Consider the following 18,042-nt stretch of genomic DNA (forward strand, 5'->3'; position numbering starts at 1 on the left):
ACAAGCCTCGGGGCAGCACATAGATTAATAGAAACGTGTTGATTTAAGTAAAAAAAAAGCCAGCTAGAAACAAGAGCATTCACAGTAAGTCTCTGTGTCATGATTTGCGCATTGATGGTCCAAGAAAGCCTAATGCTTTTGGCACCTAATGTGAGGAGCATATTTCTACATAGAGTCTGAAAAGGCCGGGGGGTGGAGGGACTTACACAGCTTCCTAGTAACCCAGTGCTCGTAACACACAGAGACTCTGCCGTACAGGGAGCACTTAAGCAGCCAGCATGTTAAGTAGAAACAGCAAGCCGAGTAAAATCACCTGCCACAATTCAGGCACAGCTTCCTAGAGCTGGGGCAGTTAAACGCAGCTCTCTGCCAGGCCTGTGGGCATAAGGATTGGCCCTAACAGACCCAAGGAGGGGACAGAGCCAACTGCTGGAGCCACACGGACCTCGCAGAGCCAGATTGGAAAACAAAACCAAAACAAACAAACAAACAAACAATGAAATAAATCCCTCTAAACAGGTTTCAGTGTGTTTAAAATGTGTATGCACTTAAGAAAGAAAATGGGTACAGACAGTCATAAGAAAGAATAGTTTAAAAATAATAAAGTCTTTAAAGAGAGAGTAAAGTAATAGAAAGGAAAAAACCATGTAAAGATGGGAAAAGCACGGGGCGTCTGGATCCTGTGTGGTGCTGTGCTGACTTTGAATTTTTTGAATATTGATGAGTGAATGACATCTGCTGAGAGACATGGAATTGTAAAAGGGACTGCTGAATAAACCTGCCTAGATACTTTAGCGATATCTTACCTTTAAAGTGGAATTCAGAAAATGTATTGTGTTGGGAAAAAGGCTATGTTTTTGTTTCCACAGGAAATGGAAGGCTGTCGATTCCTTCAAGGTTAACAGAGATCAGATATGATAGGGGGAGACATCCTGAAAATCTTGACCATAGACATAAAGAAATAAATGAGGAAAATCTACAAGACAGGTGACATATATACTGATCCCTCTACATGGGGACAGTTCTGAGACTGGACAACAAAAGTTTCAACTAGTTTTCTCAGCTTTGACCATTGTCTCAGAGTCCCCCAGAGATTCAGCTGCCCCCAGACAACAGGAAGCAGTCTAGAGAATACAATGCCCATATTTCCAACAGGCGGGGTGAGTGATTTTGGTAACTTTGGTAGGTTATGGATATTTGTCATCATCTAGTGGGGATATAGGAGTGTAGGATAAAAGGACAACTGTTAATCTCAAATATTTTACACTGGCATGGATTTTTGTATATTGACACAATTTGAAGGTTAATTTTGTTATACCATATAAGTTTCTGCTCTTGTTTAAGGTATTGTACCTATACAGCTCATTTAAAAATGTAATATGAAGCTCTAGTCCTTGAAAGCTATTATTACAAACTCATTAGGATAGTTAAAAAATTCAAGTTAGTAGTCATCTATAACAATCAAACTTGTAGTCATGTTAGGTATGTTTTCAAGGTCAAACAGATATATGTTAGATAGACAGGTGATCTTCAAACACTTCAGAGACCCACAGAATAATAACATTTAAGATGTTTAATAACCGACGGCTTTTCATGACAGTGAAACGCGTCTGCTCCTTCCAGCACCAGTCTACTTCATATAAGGATGATAGGTGTTGAAGAACTTCCATGTGGAGTTTGTTTTCATTGTGGCAAAGCTAGCCATTTGGGCAAGAAACTGCACTTGCCTCAACTGCTGACCGTACACTGTACAAACCCGACAAGCAAGACACAAAGGAAAAAGACTGCCAAACTGCCAAGACAAGGTGATACAGTCCTTCAAAATTTCTGCTTCATAGAAAAGCCTGCCAGACATTCTAGGCCTGTAGGCCAAAGACGGATGCCCCAACATTGCAGAGCAGCCTTGGGTGACTGCCCAGGCAGCCAGATGTCTCTGTCATTTCTATAGATTTGGATGTGGCTTGCACAGCACTTCCTGTTTGTTCAGTTTTCCTTAGTTACGATAGAAGGTAACTTAGGTACGAAACTTTACACTCACCAAGGTAAGATAAATAATGGCTTATTTTCTCTGAATGTTTCAAATATAAATAGACTGTGTATTATTGTAAATGTAATTCTTACCTGATAATTTTTCTTATTGTGTATAGTTTTGCTATGTTGGAGTTAAAACCTTTCCTTTTTATTTAGACAAAAAAGGGGACATGTGGGATATTTGTACAGTGTGCAAAGGTATCGGAATGATTGGTGTGAGAAGAAGCTGAGTGACCAGTAGCTAAGCAGGCCTTCCGGGCACAGAAAGAGGAAGCAGGAGATAACCAAGGCGTCAACGAGACTTGAGGGAGTCAGACACACAGCATGAAAGAAAGGTAAAAGGCCACGAGGTAGGATGTAGATGAACAGAAACTGGTTTAATTAAGTTATCAGAGCAGGCGGGACAATCTTAGGCTAAAGTCTGAGCTTCCATAATTAATAAGAGGTTTCCACTGCTGGTGGCCCAAAGAAAATTCCAACTACGATTGCCAACATTCAGACTATACTACCAAGAGTTTGTCCACCCATCACAAGGCACAGCACCAGGCACTTAGCACATATCCTACTATGTCCTCACATAACCCATGAGTCTGTATGTTGTGCACTGTAGTACACAGAGATCTCACACCATGAGTCGGAGAACCTAGATGTGCTCTCCATCACAGGCACCTCAGATACAAGTTCCTTGGTCAATACTGTCCACTAATGTTTTGGTTCCCACACCCAGGAGGTGGCCAGGGTGGGTCCTCATCTAGCAGAGGAGGACACCACTGGACAGTGAGACCGAAGACCTGGCTGTTGAGCAGCAGCTGAGTGAGAAATGAATGCTCGGGCTAGCAGAAGGCCTAAGGTCCCAGGGCCTCCACCATGTGGGCTGCTGGCTGAGGGGAGGCTGTACACATTTCCCTGGCCTGCCTGCTACAGGCCTCCCTGACCGAATCTGCACTCAGTTTCCCCTCACAGGACATCTGGGGCTGGGCTTAAAGAGTAGAGACATAATATTCTTCAGTGAGAGTAAGAACACATTCTCTCCTCCATTCACAGATCCTGGAGGAGGAAGCTTGGTCCTTGGCTTTGGGGAGTGAATGCTGAGGGGCAGAGGTCAGGCAAGGTTCCCCACCAAGCGTCTCCTTACGCCCAATTGTCCTTCGTAGTGACCTTGGGATGTGGGCACCTCCTGGCCCCTCAGATGATGCGGTCCACATGAACAGTTCTGACGGCTGTGAGAGCCTCTCCCTTCTGACTCTAGCAGCCAATGGCCTCCTTGGTTTCACCTAGCACTTGCTCTCCTCTGCCATCTGGTCATCTGTGAGAACAGCTAACTTGTGTTAGAGTCTACAGACGAGTGGAGTCCTGCGTGGGTCACAGTGGACAGAATGTTAAGAAGAAATGAATTTTCAGGGCTCTGAGTTAGTAAGATCCGCTACTTTTGAGACTTTCATTACTGCTGCGTCTCCTAGTCTCATCCCGACGGTCACAGTACCACAGCCAACACAACTCGCCACAAGCTGGCACCTTGCTAGGCACTGTGGAGTAGGAGTGAGGAGCAGAAATCAAGCAGGTCCCAGAGATCCAACCTCTAGGGGGCTCCCAGACTTGGCAGGGTCAGGCACAGTCCATGTAGACCCCTCTGACCATGGGAGACCAGAGAAGGAGGGAGGTGGCCCTAGAACTGGCCTTGAAGGACATGCTGGGCTTGGGAAAAGGATAGTATTCCTAGAGGGGGGAGAAGGAAGAGTAGACAGGATGTCAGGAGGAGCACTGTGATGAGAGGTCTGGGGTGATCAGAGATAGGATGTCAGGATGAGCACTGTGATGAGAGGTCTGGGGTGATCAGAGACAGGATGTCAGGAGGAGCACTGTGATGAAAGGTCTGGGGTGATCAGAGATAGGATGTCAGGATGAGCACTGTGATGAGAGGTCTGGGGTGATCAGAGACAGGATGTCAGGATGAGCACTGTGATGAGAGGTCTGGGGTGATCAGAGACAAAGGGACAATGGGGGATCTCGGTGCTGTGGCCGCTGCTCTGGATGGCAGGAGTCAGTTCCAAGGTTTGTAGGGAAGGACGACATAGCACGATGTCTTTGTGCTGCGGCTTCCTTGCAGCCAGCTGAATGGCATGTGTCAGGCAGAGAGACACGAAGTATGGCTGGTCATGGGATGCTGTGGTGATGCGCGTGGGGACATTGAGTATGGGCTGGAAAGAGAGAAGCCTGAGGCCTAAGGAGAAAAGGCGTCAAGACTTGCGGGCGGACCTTGGAAACAAAGGGCATCTCCCCATGATGTGAGCAGCAAACAGTATGCAAACCACGAAGACAGAGGAGCTTAAAAGTCAGGAGGGGCAGGCCAGACCTGGACCGTGAAGGGCAGATGACGATGGTGGAGGGAGCAGCATGCCCATGAACACTCTGGGCGTGGCAACCATGGAGGAAGGTAAGGATGGACATGTACATGTGGTGCCAGTCTAGGACGCAGGCTGAGGAACATGAGCCTTGTTTCGCTGTCCCTGAGATTCAAATCTGTGGCTCATGGAACAACGCTAAGCCACCAATATGTTTTGTTTGGCAGATTTCAAAAGCCAATCTGAGAGCCAATGTTGAAAGCCAAAAGAATTCACACCCATATGTTCACATATTGGGCATAGGATCCGAGCAGGGATGGGACAAAGCTGAGTCCCGGTTCCCACTTGAGAGGTGACTCTCAAGAGGCTGTCAAGCATTGAGTGTAGGAGTGGCTGCCCTCTCTGCATAGAGCAGTTGGACACAATCCCCAGCTCGTGTCCTGCAGGCTCTATCTGCATATGCTAAATCAGCCTGTTAGGCCTTGTGGCCATCTGAGCCCTTGAATCGTCACTGCCTGAGAGCAGGTTATTACAGCACTCTTCCAAGTATAGGAAGGCGTCTACCTGTCACTGATCAAAAGCAGACCAGGACCAGCACTGGGGACATCCCCAAGAGCTCCCATTCAAACCAGGGACAAGGCAGATGGGACATGCATTCAGGATACCAAGAAAGCAGTAAGGGCTTATGCTGGTCCCCAACCAGGAGCTTGGGGGCCTGAAGGTGTGATGGATGCATCGGGCCAGCATGCATCCATCACATTCTAAATATCTGAGCTCAGCCAAGGCTTGACAGAAGCATGGGGTCTTGTCACATCAGGAAGAAGGGGAGCTCTCCAGGCTAGAACTCAACATGCAGAGGGAACTCGCAGGAGCTCTGCTCTCTCCCTGCAGCAGAGCAAGACACAGAAGGTTCTGTCCCAGAGACCCCAGCCTCTTTCTGGTCACGCATTTCTACCCTGGCCCCGTCCCCACTTGGGCACTCACCCAGGGTCTGCTGGTTGCGGACGCCGCCAATCACCACACAGATCTCGGCAGGCACATCCCCAGTTCCATCCTTGCTGACCGCCTTCTTCTCCTCCTTGGCCTCGCCCCGCCAGATGACCTCCTGGACGTAGTCATCCGGTAGCTCCGTTTTCACCTTCACCTCCGTCATCGTTCCCTGCTCGGCACTCAGTGAGGCCTCAGCAGGCACTGGCTCTGTGCCCTCCACCTTGGCGTTCTTCTGACTGCGCTTCAAGCGCTCCCTGGGAGAGAAGAGAGGCCGTTCAGAGGGCATCCGCAACGGCGCACGGGCACACGGGAACCCCCCAGCTCTTAGCACTGTACACACTCACAACAACGCTCTGTACTGGATGGAAAGGAGGGCTCCTCGGCCTCCTGAACCAGCTCCATTTCACATCTGGGTAAGTGGAGGTCATTTGTACAACTGGAGTTGCAAGGAACCTCAAAGGGCACCTCTGGCTACTGGAAATGTATACCTGTCCAGCTTGAAGCTGGGGGCCTTCACAGATGCAGGGGCTGTTCAGGAAGCCTGGGCCAGTGCCTGAGACGCTATTTCTAGCAAGCCCCAGGCCAAGCTGGGGTCTGGTCTGCCAACAGCATTCGAGCATCGTGATCAGAGCATGCCAAGTATCTCACTCTGTTTCTGTTCCTTGGCAGCAGGACCATAGATCACATCCAAGCTCTTCTCTACTCCCACTTTAGATGGGAAAACACCAGTCCCAAGAGGCTCTCATGGTGAGGATGTCAGGGAGCCAACAGGTTTGGCACGGGGATGCTCTCCAAGCATTCGAGAACATCTCAAGGAACGGGCTCAGATGGAACTGGCCAGGAAGCTCAGTGCATTCTGTAGCTTGGAACGGAGCCATGACTTGCTGAGGTCACAAAGGCAGGCACAGACGAACACACGCAGCCTGGGCTCTGGCACCCCACTTCTCCATGGGCTCCCACATCCTTTCAGTAGGCAAACTATCCTCACGACTCCTGTTTTAGAGGTGAGTGAGGCACGGTAGGCCCAGGATGAAAACCAAATCTCATTCCAGGCCCAGGTTCTTTCTTCTGCTCAGAGAAGCCTAGACTCAAGAAATCCTCAGGCCTGCACACATGGAAAGCCAAGAGGGCACTGTGAAGGCATGGGGCCTGGGAGGCAGGGCCTGGGAGGTGGGGCCTGGAACGTGACCTTGGATCCACCTGGACCCTGTGTGTCTCTGGGTCTCAGCAGCTACCATAGTTGAGGAGCAATGGCTACACTGTACAAGTCGATTCTCCAGTTGTAGCTGCTCCCAGAGGGGCAAAAGATTGATGCTGAGCAGAGAGAGACTCCTTGAGGCCGGCTTACAAGGGAGGCACAGAGAAATGCAGCTGGGGAACTACTCTGAAGCAAACTGTGACCACCCACCCCCAGATTCACACATTAATATCCAAACCGCAAATGTGGTTGTTTCTGGGGCTGGGATGATTAGGAAGTAATTAGTGTTAAACGAGATCTCCCCATGGTGGAGCCTTTATGACGAGGTTAGGGACTTTATAAAAGCACTCCTGGGCCAGCAGCAAGGCTTAGCCAGTAAAGGAGTTTGTCATCCAGCCCGATGACCTGAGTTTCATCCCTGGGTCTCATAGGCTGAAGTAGAGAACCGACTCCCACGGGCTGCTCTCTGACCTCCACACACTTTATTACACGCCCCCCCCCCAACAAAAGTTATTCTCTCCAACAGAGGACACAGTGGTTGCCTGCAAGCCTGGTGGTAGTGGCCCCTCCCCAGAGCCTAAGCCATCTGAGCCCTGAGTTAACTTCAGGTCTCCAGCCTGGTGAAACACTGGCCTGGTGTCATTAACCACCCAGGCAGTCTGCTACCACCATCCAAGGAAATCAGGGGAGGGGCCAGCTGTTACTTCCCTACTCACCCCCTCACCTTAAGGTCAGGGTCTCCTCATCTGAAAGCACAGATAACAGAATTGTCACATGGGGTTTAAACAGTGAATACACAGAAAACAGCAGAGTACTTGGCCCATTAATAGTGACTTGCTACTAGGTCATGGTGAAGCTGTCTGCCAGGAGACCTCACCAGAGCAGAACTCTCACTGGTGTTTCAACTTTCATGACGGTCAGCTGACTCAACCTCTGTTCTTTATAAACTACTCAGTCTTGAGCATTTTATTACAGCAACAGAAAACAGACTAACACAGAGAAACATCAACCTCTGTTCTTTATAAACTGCTCAGTCTTGAGCATTTTATTACAGCAACAGAAAACAGATGAACACAGAGAGCATGGCATAGATGCTAGCACATGGACTACAGTGAATTCAACCCATGGGTCTCCAAACTGCAGCTCCACCACTACTGAGAACTAGGAGTGAGACCGCAAGCCTTCGTTTCCACTGTAAGGAGGCTAACGGGGGCACTGGCCTGCAATGGATGTCCATACAAATTTCAAATAGTAGTTATCATCATGACAATGACATTGGTTCCTGATGTCACTCTTGCCACTAGGAAGCCTTCCTAGCACGATGGAGCCATAATTCCTCTGTGGAAGTCATATCTCCCTCCCACAGTTGACTCTCAAAGTGACTGGACATGTTGATGAATTCTCTCTGGCACACTGTCCAGTGTCTGTCATCACCTTGTTCTAGTTTCTTCATAGCCCTGGCTGCTATTTGAAAATGTCTTGTCCATTAATGACTCACCAAACTGTACACCTCTAAGAGCTGTCTGGGTAACACTGTATCTCCAGCATACAGTAGGCATACGGTAGATGCCCCATAAATGCTGTACTTACTTAAAGATCAAGAGAAGATGTACCTCCTAGTAAATAGGCATTGGGATTTTTGCCTGTTGAGACACACAAGGGCCCACTGGGAAAGCAGATGGTAGCCATCCACATCTACAACAGGCCTGGGTGGAAATATACCACAGGGAGACTCCTGAGTCTAACCCTGATTGGAGCTAACTCAGGACTTGAGGCCACATCTCCTGACCCCTGGGACCTCCAGCCAGGTCACCAGGGTTCTGGAGGGAGGAAGAGGGAATGAATTCCTCCCAAGGGCAGGTAGACTCTTGGTTCCCACTCCCACTTCCCTACAGCACACACACACACACACACACACACACACACACACACACACACACACACACACACACGCCACCCCGCTACAGTCTAGATAAGTCAGAGCTTGCTCTGGAAATCCAGCTGCTGCTGTGTGAGCAGCCTGACCCTGACTCAGTCTATGGATGGGGATCAAGTGAGCCACTCTCTCACCACAGGTGTGCACAATGGCACAGCACAGAGCCACCGGCTCCCCTTCTGCAAACGCTCGTGGTGCTAAGGACACAGGCAGCTTCCATCTCTTCCCCGACTCCTGCACTGAGATTTACAAGCCCAAACCTCTCTTTTCCTCAGCTGCTCCGCATTTAATTAGGTGTCCTAATAACAACAGCATCACACAAGTACTTAGATCACTTTGAATTAGTGGTGCAGCTCCTTCCAACTTCTTTAAAATTTTTTTTCATATATCATTTTTTAAAATAGAGCTCATTATTTTAATTATATCCATTTAAATGTACAGTGGAGCCCTTGAATATTCTCAGCACGAATCATTAGGTATATTAGTGGAAAAGCACTCAGAATCTATCTACATGCTGACACTCCATAATCTATTCTATTTGTGTCGCTGTAAAATAGATTTATATATAGATAACTACAAAATAGTTGCTCAAGATATGCTGTGAATTTTATATTTAACCCGAGTCACACTTCAACATAGAATCCAAAGATGGGCACTAAACGGGTATTTCTCAGTAAGTACCTGCTTTCCCTGGTCACTGGTTCCCGCGAGCGTGAACTGCCTGGAGAGAGGCCAGACCAAATGGTCCCCTGCCCAAGGAGGTGCTGAAAGCTCCTGCCATCTCTTAGGTAATGGTCCTCCAAGTGTGTTCCTCGAGGGCTTAGGTGTTCTGTTGCAAAGGCTCACAGGCACCCAGGAGGCTGGGACACTAAGGGTGGCCTTGAGTTTGACTCTAAAACCCCATTCCCTCCATTTTCAATAGATACAACTTTGTTTTGTTGCCTGACATACAGATATTTGAGTTTCTTCCTTGTAGTGGGGTGACTGGTGCTTCCCCAAAAGGTATGTCTAAATCCTAACCCCAGAATCTGTGATCATGCTTTTTCTGCATGTGTATGCGTGTGTACGCACGCTCATGTGTGGGCTTACATGTGTGTAGGGGGAGGGGTGCTAGCATGAAGCTGACACTGGCTCTTCCTTGCCCACTCTACCCTTTACCGTCAGGGTCTCCCCTACACCAGAGCTCATGGATCCATTAGGTGTCTGGCTCGCCAGCTGACTCTGAGGATTCCGTTTCTACCTCTCCAGTGGTGCTGGGATTCCAAGCATGCCACCACGCCCATCTGGTCTTTGTGTGAGTTGCTGAGATCTGAACCCTGGTCCTCGTGCTGTGTGGCAGGCACTTTATCCACTGACCTATCTCAGCAGCCCCAAATGTGAGCTTATGTGAAAAAAGCAGATGTTTGCAGCTGTAAGGATGTTGGAATTGAACCCGTCCTATAAGCAGCTGCAAGTGTTGCTGAGAGCACAGATATTTGAGACACAAGAGGTTCCAGAGAATTGGAGGAAGCTATTTGACACCCAGGTAGATGTGGCCATAAGTCAAGGACCAACGACAGCTGTAAAAAGTAAGAGGAAACATTTCCCCCCTAAAGGCCTCTTGAGTGAGTGTAAACCTGCTGGCCCACTGATTTCTGACTTGTGGCTCAAGATTTTGAAGGAAAAGACCTCTGTTACTCTAAGCCACCCAGTCTGGGGTGCAACAGGCCCTTCTTCTCTATAAGGGACATATTCAAGATTCCCTACTGTGTATTACTGAAGCGAAGGCTGTGTTGACATTTTTTTCTATGTGCCCCATAGCGCTGTCACACAGCTCCAAAGACACACCATCCTTCCACTGTGCTTGTGGTCCGCTCTCCTCTGCATCATGACTTTGGGAACACTACTGAGTGGCATCAGGGATACTTAGCCGCAAGCTGGGACAGCTGAGATGAGAACCAAGATGACACTGGAGAGAAGGGGTGGGTGGCACACTGGCTGGCACCCTGAGCACACCAGGGCTGCATGGGATTTCACAACACCACTGAGAACTGACAAACTTACAAGCTACGCATTTCTGATCGTTTTGTTTAGCATTTTTTTGGATATAGTTCTGAAGCCACAGAAAGCGAAACTGAGCAGCAGAGCGGGCTGGGGGACTACTGTACTTTGCTGATAGGCCACAGGGAACAAACACTGTACAGAAGCAATTCTGAAGCAATGGCTCCAAACAGTGAAGTCTATGAATCCAGCCCTCCTCTCGCCCCAGAGCTCGCTCATCATGTTCCTGGCTTATTGTCCCAGGCCATATGGCCAGTCTCCTGAGCCCAAAGACTCTGAGTGAAGCCCCAGAAACAATCTCCTTCCTCTGAGTCTTACCTGGCTGTTCAAGAACACATAGACACCCACTCCAAGTCCTGAGTTCCAAGTCCTGCTGCCAGACGGGGAACCCAAAGCACAGAAGAGGGCAACAACCCAGTGCACACCGTGAAAGGAGGACATGCCAAGGCCATAGAACTTTTCACGATAACCAACTTAGTGTAAAAACAATTCTGGCTTCTGCTGTTGTCCAGTTATCATAAACCCTACGGCCTAAGATAACATCATCAAGAAGATCCGAAGTTCCAAGTCCAAAGGCATGCAATTTCTAAGAATGTTGGAGGACAAGTTCCAAGTGACCCCAGGTGCCTGAGCCTGACAATGCTGCTCTTAGACACAATTTCTACACCACCCCACCAAAACCACTACCATATGATGATGTTCTGCAGTCCCAGAAAACAGAGGCATCAACTCCCTGGACTTGAACCCTGCTACTGCTGACTCCCTCAGACTGATGTTGCAATCCCTTTTGCCTTTTGAAATGGGGTCTCACTGTGCTGCCTAAGCCAGTCCCACACTTCTGAGCTCAACTAATCCTTGAGCCTCAGCCTCCCGAATGCCTGGGACCATCAGCGCAATGATTCCATGTCAGGCTTTCAAGTTGCTCTTCCTGAGATGCACAAAGCCCACACAGAGGTGAACCCCGCATGCTCAGGTGTGTGCCTCCCTCTATAAGATGGGTGTGTTCACCTGCACCCCCAGATTCAGCCTATTTCTTCCAAAGGTGCCATTTACCCTGATGCCCATTCATTTAAAACAGCGTTAATGGTGAGGAGGGGAAACCCTCTTCTTGCAGCATGCAAATTGTGCCTTGCTTACTTCCTCCACAATAAAACTTCCCTATGACTCAGGCTACGTTTAACTCCAGATCATACAGATGCAGGCATCTGAAACAAACTGAAGCACACAGCGCATGCCTTTGGCCATTTGATCCTGCGGCAGAGGCTGACCTCAGGTTTGCCCTACTGCTGATGACATGCGTCAGAATGCTTCCTGTGGGTTATCACAGACCCTGTCTTGGCAATACTTCTTCATTCTATAAAGCTGTGGGTCTCCACTGCAACCCCAGAGCTCTTTTCTGAGGCCCCATGACCTCTAGGGTGTTAAATACAACTGTCCCCTCCCAGTGCCCACCCCATGTCTATCTTTGGCCGCTGATAGTGCCTGCTCCCCCACTCAACGCTTCCCCACACTCTGCACTGAACTCTCCTGAGGGCCTCCCACCTTCTGGCCACTCTTGCATGTTTTGTGGAGTCCTCACTGCCTCACCTTCGTATGCTAGCACACCCAAGGAGCAGTGGTACAGCCCTCTGTGCCTCCACACCAGATTCAGCCCTACTCCTCTTCGCCTCACCCCAACCAACACACCCACCAACAAATCCCACCTGGAAAGTGTATCCTGACATTCTCCTTAGGGGGTTCAGCCACCCCTCACCTGGAGCCACACACATCCCTCACCCCGTCTTGTTGTAACTGCCAGCTTCTCTCCTCTCCACTGCTGCTCTGAGATCATGTTTGACAGCTACATGGAGTGATGCTGACACTTACAATCCAGGTTGTAGCACGTCTGGTCTCAGAACCCATTTTTTTCTCCTGAGTATTTTCCCAGCCAACACTGTCTATAGTCTCTTTGTCAACTTCATCATCTGTCTCTCCATCTAGAACGTGAGCTACAAGAAGACAGGACTTGTTTCGTTGGTTCACTGTCCTCAGAAGAGAGGTGGCACAGCCTGGTCACAAGGGAGGCCAATGGCAGCCCATAGCCTCGGACAAGGGCAAGCCCTTTCTATGGACAACTAATTCCTGTCACCACTGATGGTGCCTTGTTTCTGGAATGTTCAGAACTACATGGAAGGATGTCTCTTACACGCCTCCCTCTTTGTGTTGTGGGCAGGAGATGGTCCAAGGAGGCCAATTTTGTGAATGAATGAACCGTGTTCTTTTACTATCAGCTTATCTTCATTCTTCCAGGTGAAGAATTGTTCTCCCGAGGGTCTAAAATGTGGCACATGGATACCTGTAATAGACTTACTGACAGAGTGTAGGGTTACCATGTGTAGTGGTTTGAAAGAAAATGGCCCCAAAGGGAGTGACACTATTAGGAGATGTGGCTTTGTTGGAGTAGGTGTGGCCTTGCTGAAGGAAATGTTTCACTGTGGGGGTGGGCTTTGAGTTTCTTATGCTCAGGATACCACCCAGTGTCTCAGTTGACTTCCTGTTGCCTGTAGGATGTCGAACACTCAGCTACCTCTCCAGTACCATGTCTGCCTGCACACCACCATACTCCCCACCATGATAATGGACTGAACCTCTGAAACGCTAAGCAAATCCCCCCTTAATTAAATGTTTTCCTTATAAGAGTTGTCATGGTCATGGTGTCTCTTCATAGCAAGAGAAACTCTAAGACATCATGGAAAACACTCCTGGGTGAGGATTCGGCCCTGGAATCTATAGGCTTACTCTGATCTGATGCACCCTGCTTCAAGCCCTCACCTGCACCTATGCTTCCCATGCAACTCTGAAAGACATCCAGAGGCCACAGGTCCACTGGATGCGCTTGTCTTCTGTGCCTGGGCCTGGTGGGGAGCTTGCAAGGTCTGCTGAGAGAACAATACAAACAGAAGATGGCTAGACACCAGCACATCAGTGCACACAGCAGAGGTGAGGATGGTGGTGATGCTGTGATGACGGTGTGGGGAGTGGTCATGGTGATGTTGATAGTGATCTCTACAGTGTACACGGTGTGGGGAGTGGTCATGGTGATGTAGATCTCTGTGGTGTACACGGTGTGGGGAGTGGTCATGGTGATGGTGATGGTGATCTCTATGGTGTACACGGTGTGGGGAGTGGTCATGGTCATGGTGATGTAGATCTCTGTGGTGTACACGGTGTGGGGAGTGGTCATGGTGATGTTGATAGTGATCTCTACGGTGTACACGGTGTGGGGATGATGTAGATCTCTAAGGTGTACACGGTGTGGGGAGTGGTCATGGTGATGGTGATGTAGATCTCTATGGTGTACATGGTGTGGGGAGTGGTCATGGTGATGGTGATGTAGATCTCTATGGTGTACACGGTGTGGGGAGTGGTCATGGTGATGTAGATCTCTACGGTGTACACGGTGTGGGGAGTGGTCATGGTGATGGTGATCTCTATGGTGTACATGGTGTGGGGAGTGGTCATGGTGATGTAGATCTCTATGGTGTGGTGTCCAGGTGTGACACCTGGTGCTGGACAGCTGCTCCTACTATTTCTGTATGGTACCTTACAAGGTATGCAGTTCCTTTAATATTACAGGTGAGAAGGTAGGGACGGGAATAACAACGTGAGTTTGCAGAGCCTCTGGGTTCCCTAATGACAGAAAGAAGATTCTACCAGGGTCTGCCTAACTCCAACGCTGAGACTTTTAAACTACTTGGACAGGTTTAGTTTTCCCTTCTCAGGAAAAGAGAGAATAGTAAAACAGATGTTGACTGAATAAACAGGTGTGGAGCTAGCATCTACGCAGAACTGAGACAGTGAAGACAGGAGGAAATATCTCCTGCTGAGAGAAAACTACCAAGGCTTGGTGCCCACTGTCAACTTATAATTCTCCCTGATGCTGCTCAGGTAGTTGCTTGGTACAATGTGTCCTTAGGACATACAGCCAAATGACAGACTTCTGACTGAGGGACTTGGGAGGGGCCAAGCACTCTGGAGTGAGACCTCAAGTTGGAGAGACAGGGGACTATCCTGGGGTCTGTATTTATTATTCTGCCCAAGTTTCCAATCCCTGCTCCATTATCTGCCCCTCAATAACCCTCCAAATTGTCTATGCTTCCATTCCTGTCATGTATCGCTGATATATTTTAATAAATAGTCAGAAAGAAAAGATTAAATTAATAGATTGGAGCTATTAACCTATTAAACAACTCTTAACATTCTAGAAACTCAAAATAACCTACAATGCATAAATACATCATTACTTTGAGATAATTCTTAGGCACTTAATTTTCTTCAATGCACAGTGTCAGTCAGCCACAACACTGACTAATATTGCCACTCAGAAAGACAACGTTAAGATTTAAATATTAAGAGAAAATTCCCTGGTTAATTGAAAAACTAAAGCAGGAAAAGGAAATAGTCTCAGGCAACCCCATCAAGTCGCACATGCCAAGATTCAGCTACTGGGTTGTTCTGCTTAAAGCTCGGCGCTTACTTCATAGGCACTGGGGCAAACGGGAGGCTGGTCCAGACCTGGCCATTACAAGGGATTAGCAGCGTTAGTGGCATTTTAAACACATGGGTTTCCTTTGCCAATGGGCCGGGGAGTACAGTAATTCTGAACTGTCCCAAATGTGTCGTGCTCCTTGCTCTCACACAGAATGACACTGCAGCCCCAGCCACTAGATCTACACAACAACCTCTGAATAGACAGATGGGGAATAGAAGCCATACAGATGTCTGTGCCCAAGGTCATACACAGCCTTGCTTCAGGATACATAGGCTCATGGTGACGGATCCCAGAGGGCAGGCAGCTCCATGGGTGTCTTTCTGCCCATTCAGGGTACATAGGCTCATATATACAGATCCCAGAGGTCAGGTAGCTCCATGGGCGTCTTTCTGCCCACTGACCTCATTTCCCAACAAGCCTATGCTTAATAATTTTCATTCCTTTCCTTTCTTGCCCCTCTCCAACTTCTTCCTAAGATTGACAGAAGTTCCTCACAGGATGGCTGCTCTCCTCTTGGTCCCCTGCTAGCAGATGCTCTATAGTGCCCCCCCTGATGTGTTTCCCCCTCAACCCCCAGCCAGACTTTCAGACTAGTGGGCCACACACAATGTCTGCTGTACCCAGCCATCTCTCCAGAGAGCACCCAGCTCAAGTACACAGCCCTCAGACCCGCACACTCTACTGTGCGGCTACCCTCACAAGGGCCCCGAGGATGAGAACTTGGTTCACAGCAAGCTAACACTGGATTCTCTAGCCTGCTTACCGCCCCCTCTCTTTATGTGTTATCAGCAACACTAATACGGACACCAAAACAGCTCAGAAGATTAAAGGACAGACGTGCACCAGGCACCCTGTATGCTACCACACACAGCTAACTCTCGGTCTCCTTAGACTCCACGTATCCACATTCCAAGTGCTAAATTGTTGGTGTGTGTGTGTGTATTGGGCACAGACAGAGTTGTATCCTTGTCATAACTCCCTAAGCTGTGCATGCAGTCTAGCAACCCATTACAGGGCAATTATACGGTACTAGAATGAACAACCCAGAGGCAATTCAAAGCAGATGGAAAGATGTGCAGAGATTATAGGCAGAGGTAGCACATTTTCAGAGGGGCCTGCGCATCATAGAACTTAGTATCCTTGGGGTGGGTGGTAGTCCTGGACCTTCCTCATCCCACACAGACATCTGTCCGTATCAGGGACCCAACAAGTAGTTATTTTCTCTAGTCCCTACAAAGAGGACAAAACGTGACATTTTCTTGGACCATGAAAAAGGACGGGCAGCCTTTCAGTCCATCGGTCAGATGCTTTCTACATGAAGGGAACAGGGGAATTTGCAGCCCCAATGAAAACAAAAGAAGTGGTGGGCATGGCTGCTCTCCAGCCAGCAGCAAAGATGAGAAACAGACAGGAAGGAACCAGGAGGCAGCTGTGGAGTGGGGGGGGGGGTCTTTACCACTGTGCCTCGAATGCTGTGGGAGCAAGAAGCAGCTGAGCAAGGGCGCTTCCTCCCCATCAGCAGAGCCAGGTTCTCAGGAAGAGCCCCCTCAGCCCATGGAGCACACACAGCAGGATGCAGAGAAGAGAGCCAAGCAAAAGTCCCAGGACACCCTGCTCAGTTCTCTGTGCAAGGTCGTCCCAAACTCAAATGCCCTTTGGTGAAGACGACCTGTAGAACCCAATTCATGTGAGCGAGTTTGTGCATTTCTCTGCTGTCTCCATCAGGCAGCAAGGGTTGCATATGAACTTTCCAGAATCTGCTTTACTTACAGTCTAGGTTTAACAGTAACCGATTAAGCAAAGAGTGAACCCTGCCTACCACAAAAGCAACAAGTCCGGCGGAGCAAGGGCATAGACCTTACAGTCGCCCTTCATTGGCCTAGAGTCTGGCAGAGAGAGAAGAGCCATTTCTGTCACTGAGAGCAAAAGTCTGAAGCCAAAGGAAGATGCTGTCTGACTGAGCAAAGCAATTCTCAACGAATCTCTTCCATCTACACCATACCACTCGCTAGCACAAGGTGACAGTTACTATGAAAAGTCGGTGCTAATGAAATGGGTTTGTCTAGGACAATCTTTATTTTACTGCTGAAAACCAGGATGCTAAACAAGAATTACTCCCTAAAGAATAGAATGCAGGCTCACACATGAGGTCAGGATGACACAGTCAACTGGTGAAAGGCCTTGGCTTTGAGGGTAAGACTCAGTTAAGCCCAAAGCCATTTCACTGGATGGGTAACCTTGAGTGCCTTCAACTAGATATGAAGGAGGTTCTGGGCACCGTTTTAGAAAGTGTTTTAAGGAGCCAGGAAGGCAAGTGTGATGTCACGAAATGGTGACCAGATCTCAAGGGTCCCTCAACAATCAAACTCCATCCACACCCTGTCCCCTACACCCTGCCAGCATGGTGGCAAGCGAAATAGATGTCTACTGATCACCTTCAATGGCTAGGCATTTCGTAAAGACAGCCATGTTACCAGCACACTGTGTGTGGAACTGACACAACTTCCACCATTCTGATGAAGAAACCAAAATGCACCAACGCAGGAGGTCGGGTATCAACCAGGCGGTGGCAAACACCAGGATCTAAACCCAGGCAGACTCCGTGTGAGCTGCTGGGCCCTCAGCATGGCTAGAGGGAAGGCAAGAGAATATGTACAACCAACCAATCAACCAAGCAGGGAATACCAAGGTCGGGGAGAGGGGCAGCATATAGATATGACTGCCAGTGTGGGACTGTCCCAGGACCAAGCAGGAGGCTGTGCGTTTCCAGATGTAGGCTCCTCCCAGCCAGTGTCCCTGGAGCAGAAAACACAGCAATCTATCATGTGCTTACCTCTATGGCTACCTTTTTCTGCCCTGTGGGTCTGACCCCTCAGCAGTATCTCTTCTAACATCTTGCCCCCTGCCCCTACTCCTGTCCTCTTAAAGGCACAATGAGCCTTTTCAAATCATAGTATCAGCTCTGCTCAGAATC

General features: G+C 48.8%; 1 protein-coding gene across 4 annotated transcripts in view; it reads right to left on the minus strand.

The window, feature by feature from the left end:
• Positions 1-18,042, minus strand: part of Znf618 (zinc finger protein 618) — a 172,654-nt gene that overhangs the window by 57,261 nt on the left and 97,351 nt on the right. For 3 of the 4 annotated variants that reach the window (XM_040757353.1, XM_040757352.1, XM_040757351.1), the window contains exon 3: positions 5,358-5,617. In XM_040757353.1, coding sequence (XP_040613287.1) covers positions 5,358-5,617 — 260 coding nt within the window. Of the gene's footprint in view, positions 1-5,357; positions 5,618-6,011; positions 6,208-18,042 lie in introns of those variants that run through there. The other variant, XM_040757354.1, reaches the window with a different exon arrangement.

This window comes from Mesocricetus auratus, unplaced genomic scaffold (genome assembly GCF_017639785.1).
Source record: "Mesocricetus auratus isolate SY011 unplaced genomic scaffold, BCM_Maur_2.0 Super-Scaffold_100014, whole genome shotgun sequence".
NCBI classification, from domain to species: domain Eukaryota; kingdom Metazoa; phylum Chordata; class Mammalia; order Rodentia; family Cricetidae; genus Mesocricetus; species Mesocricetus auratus.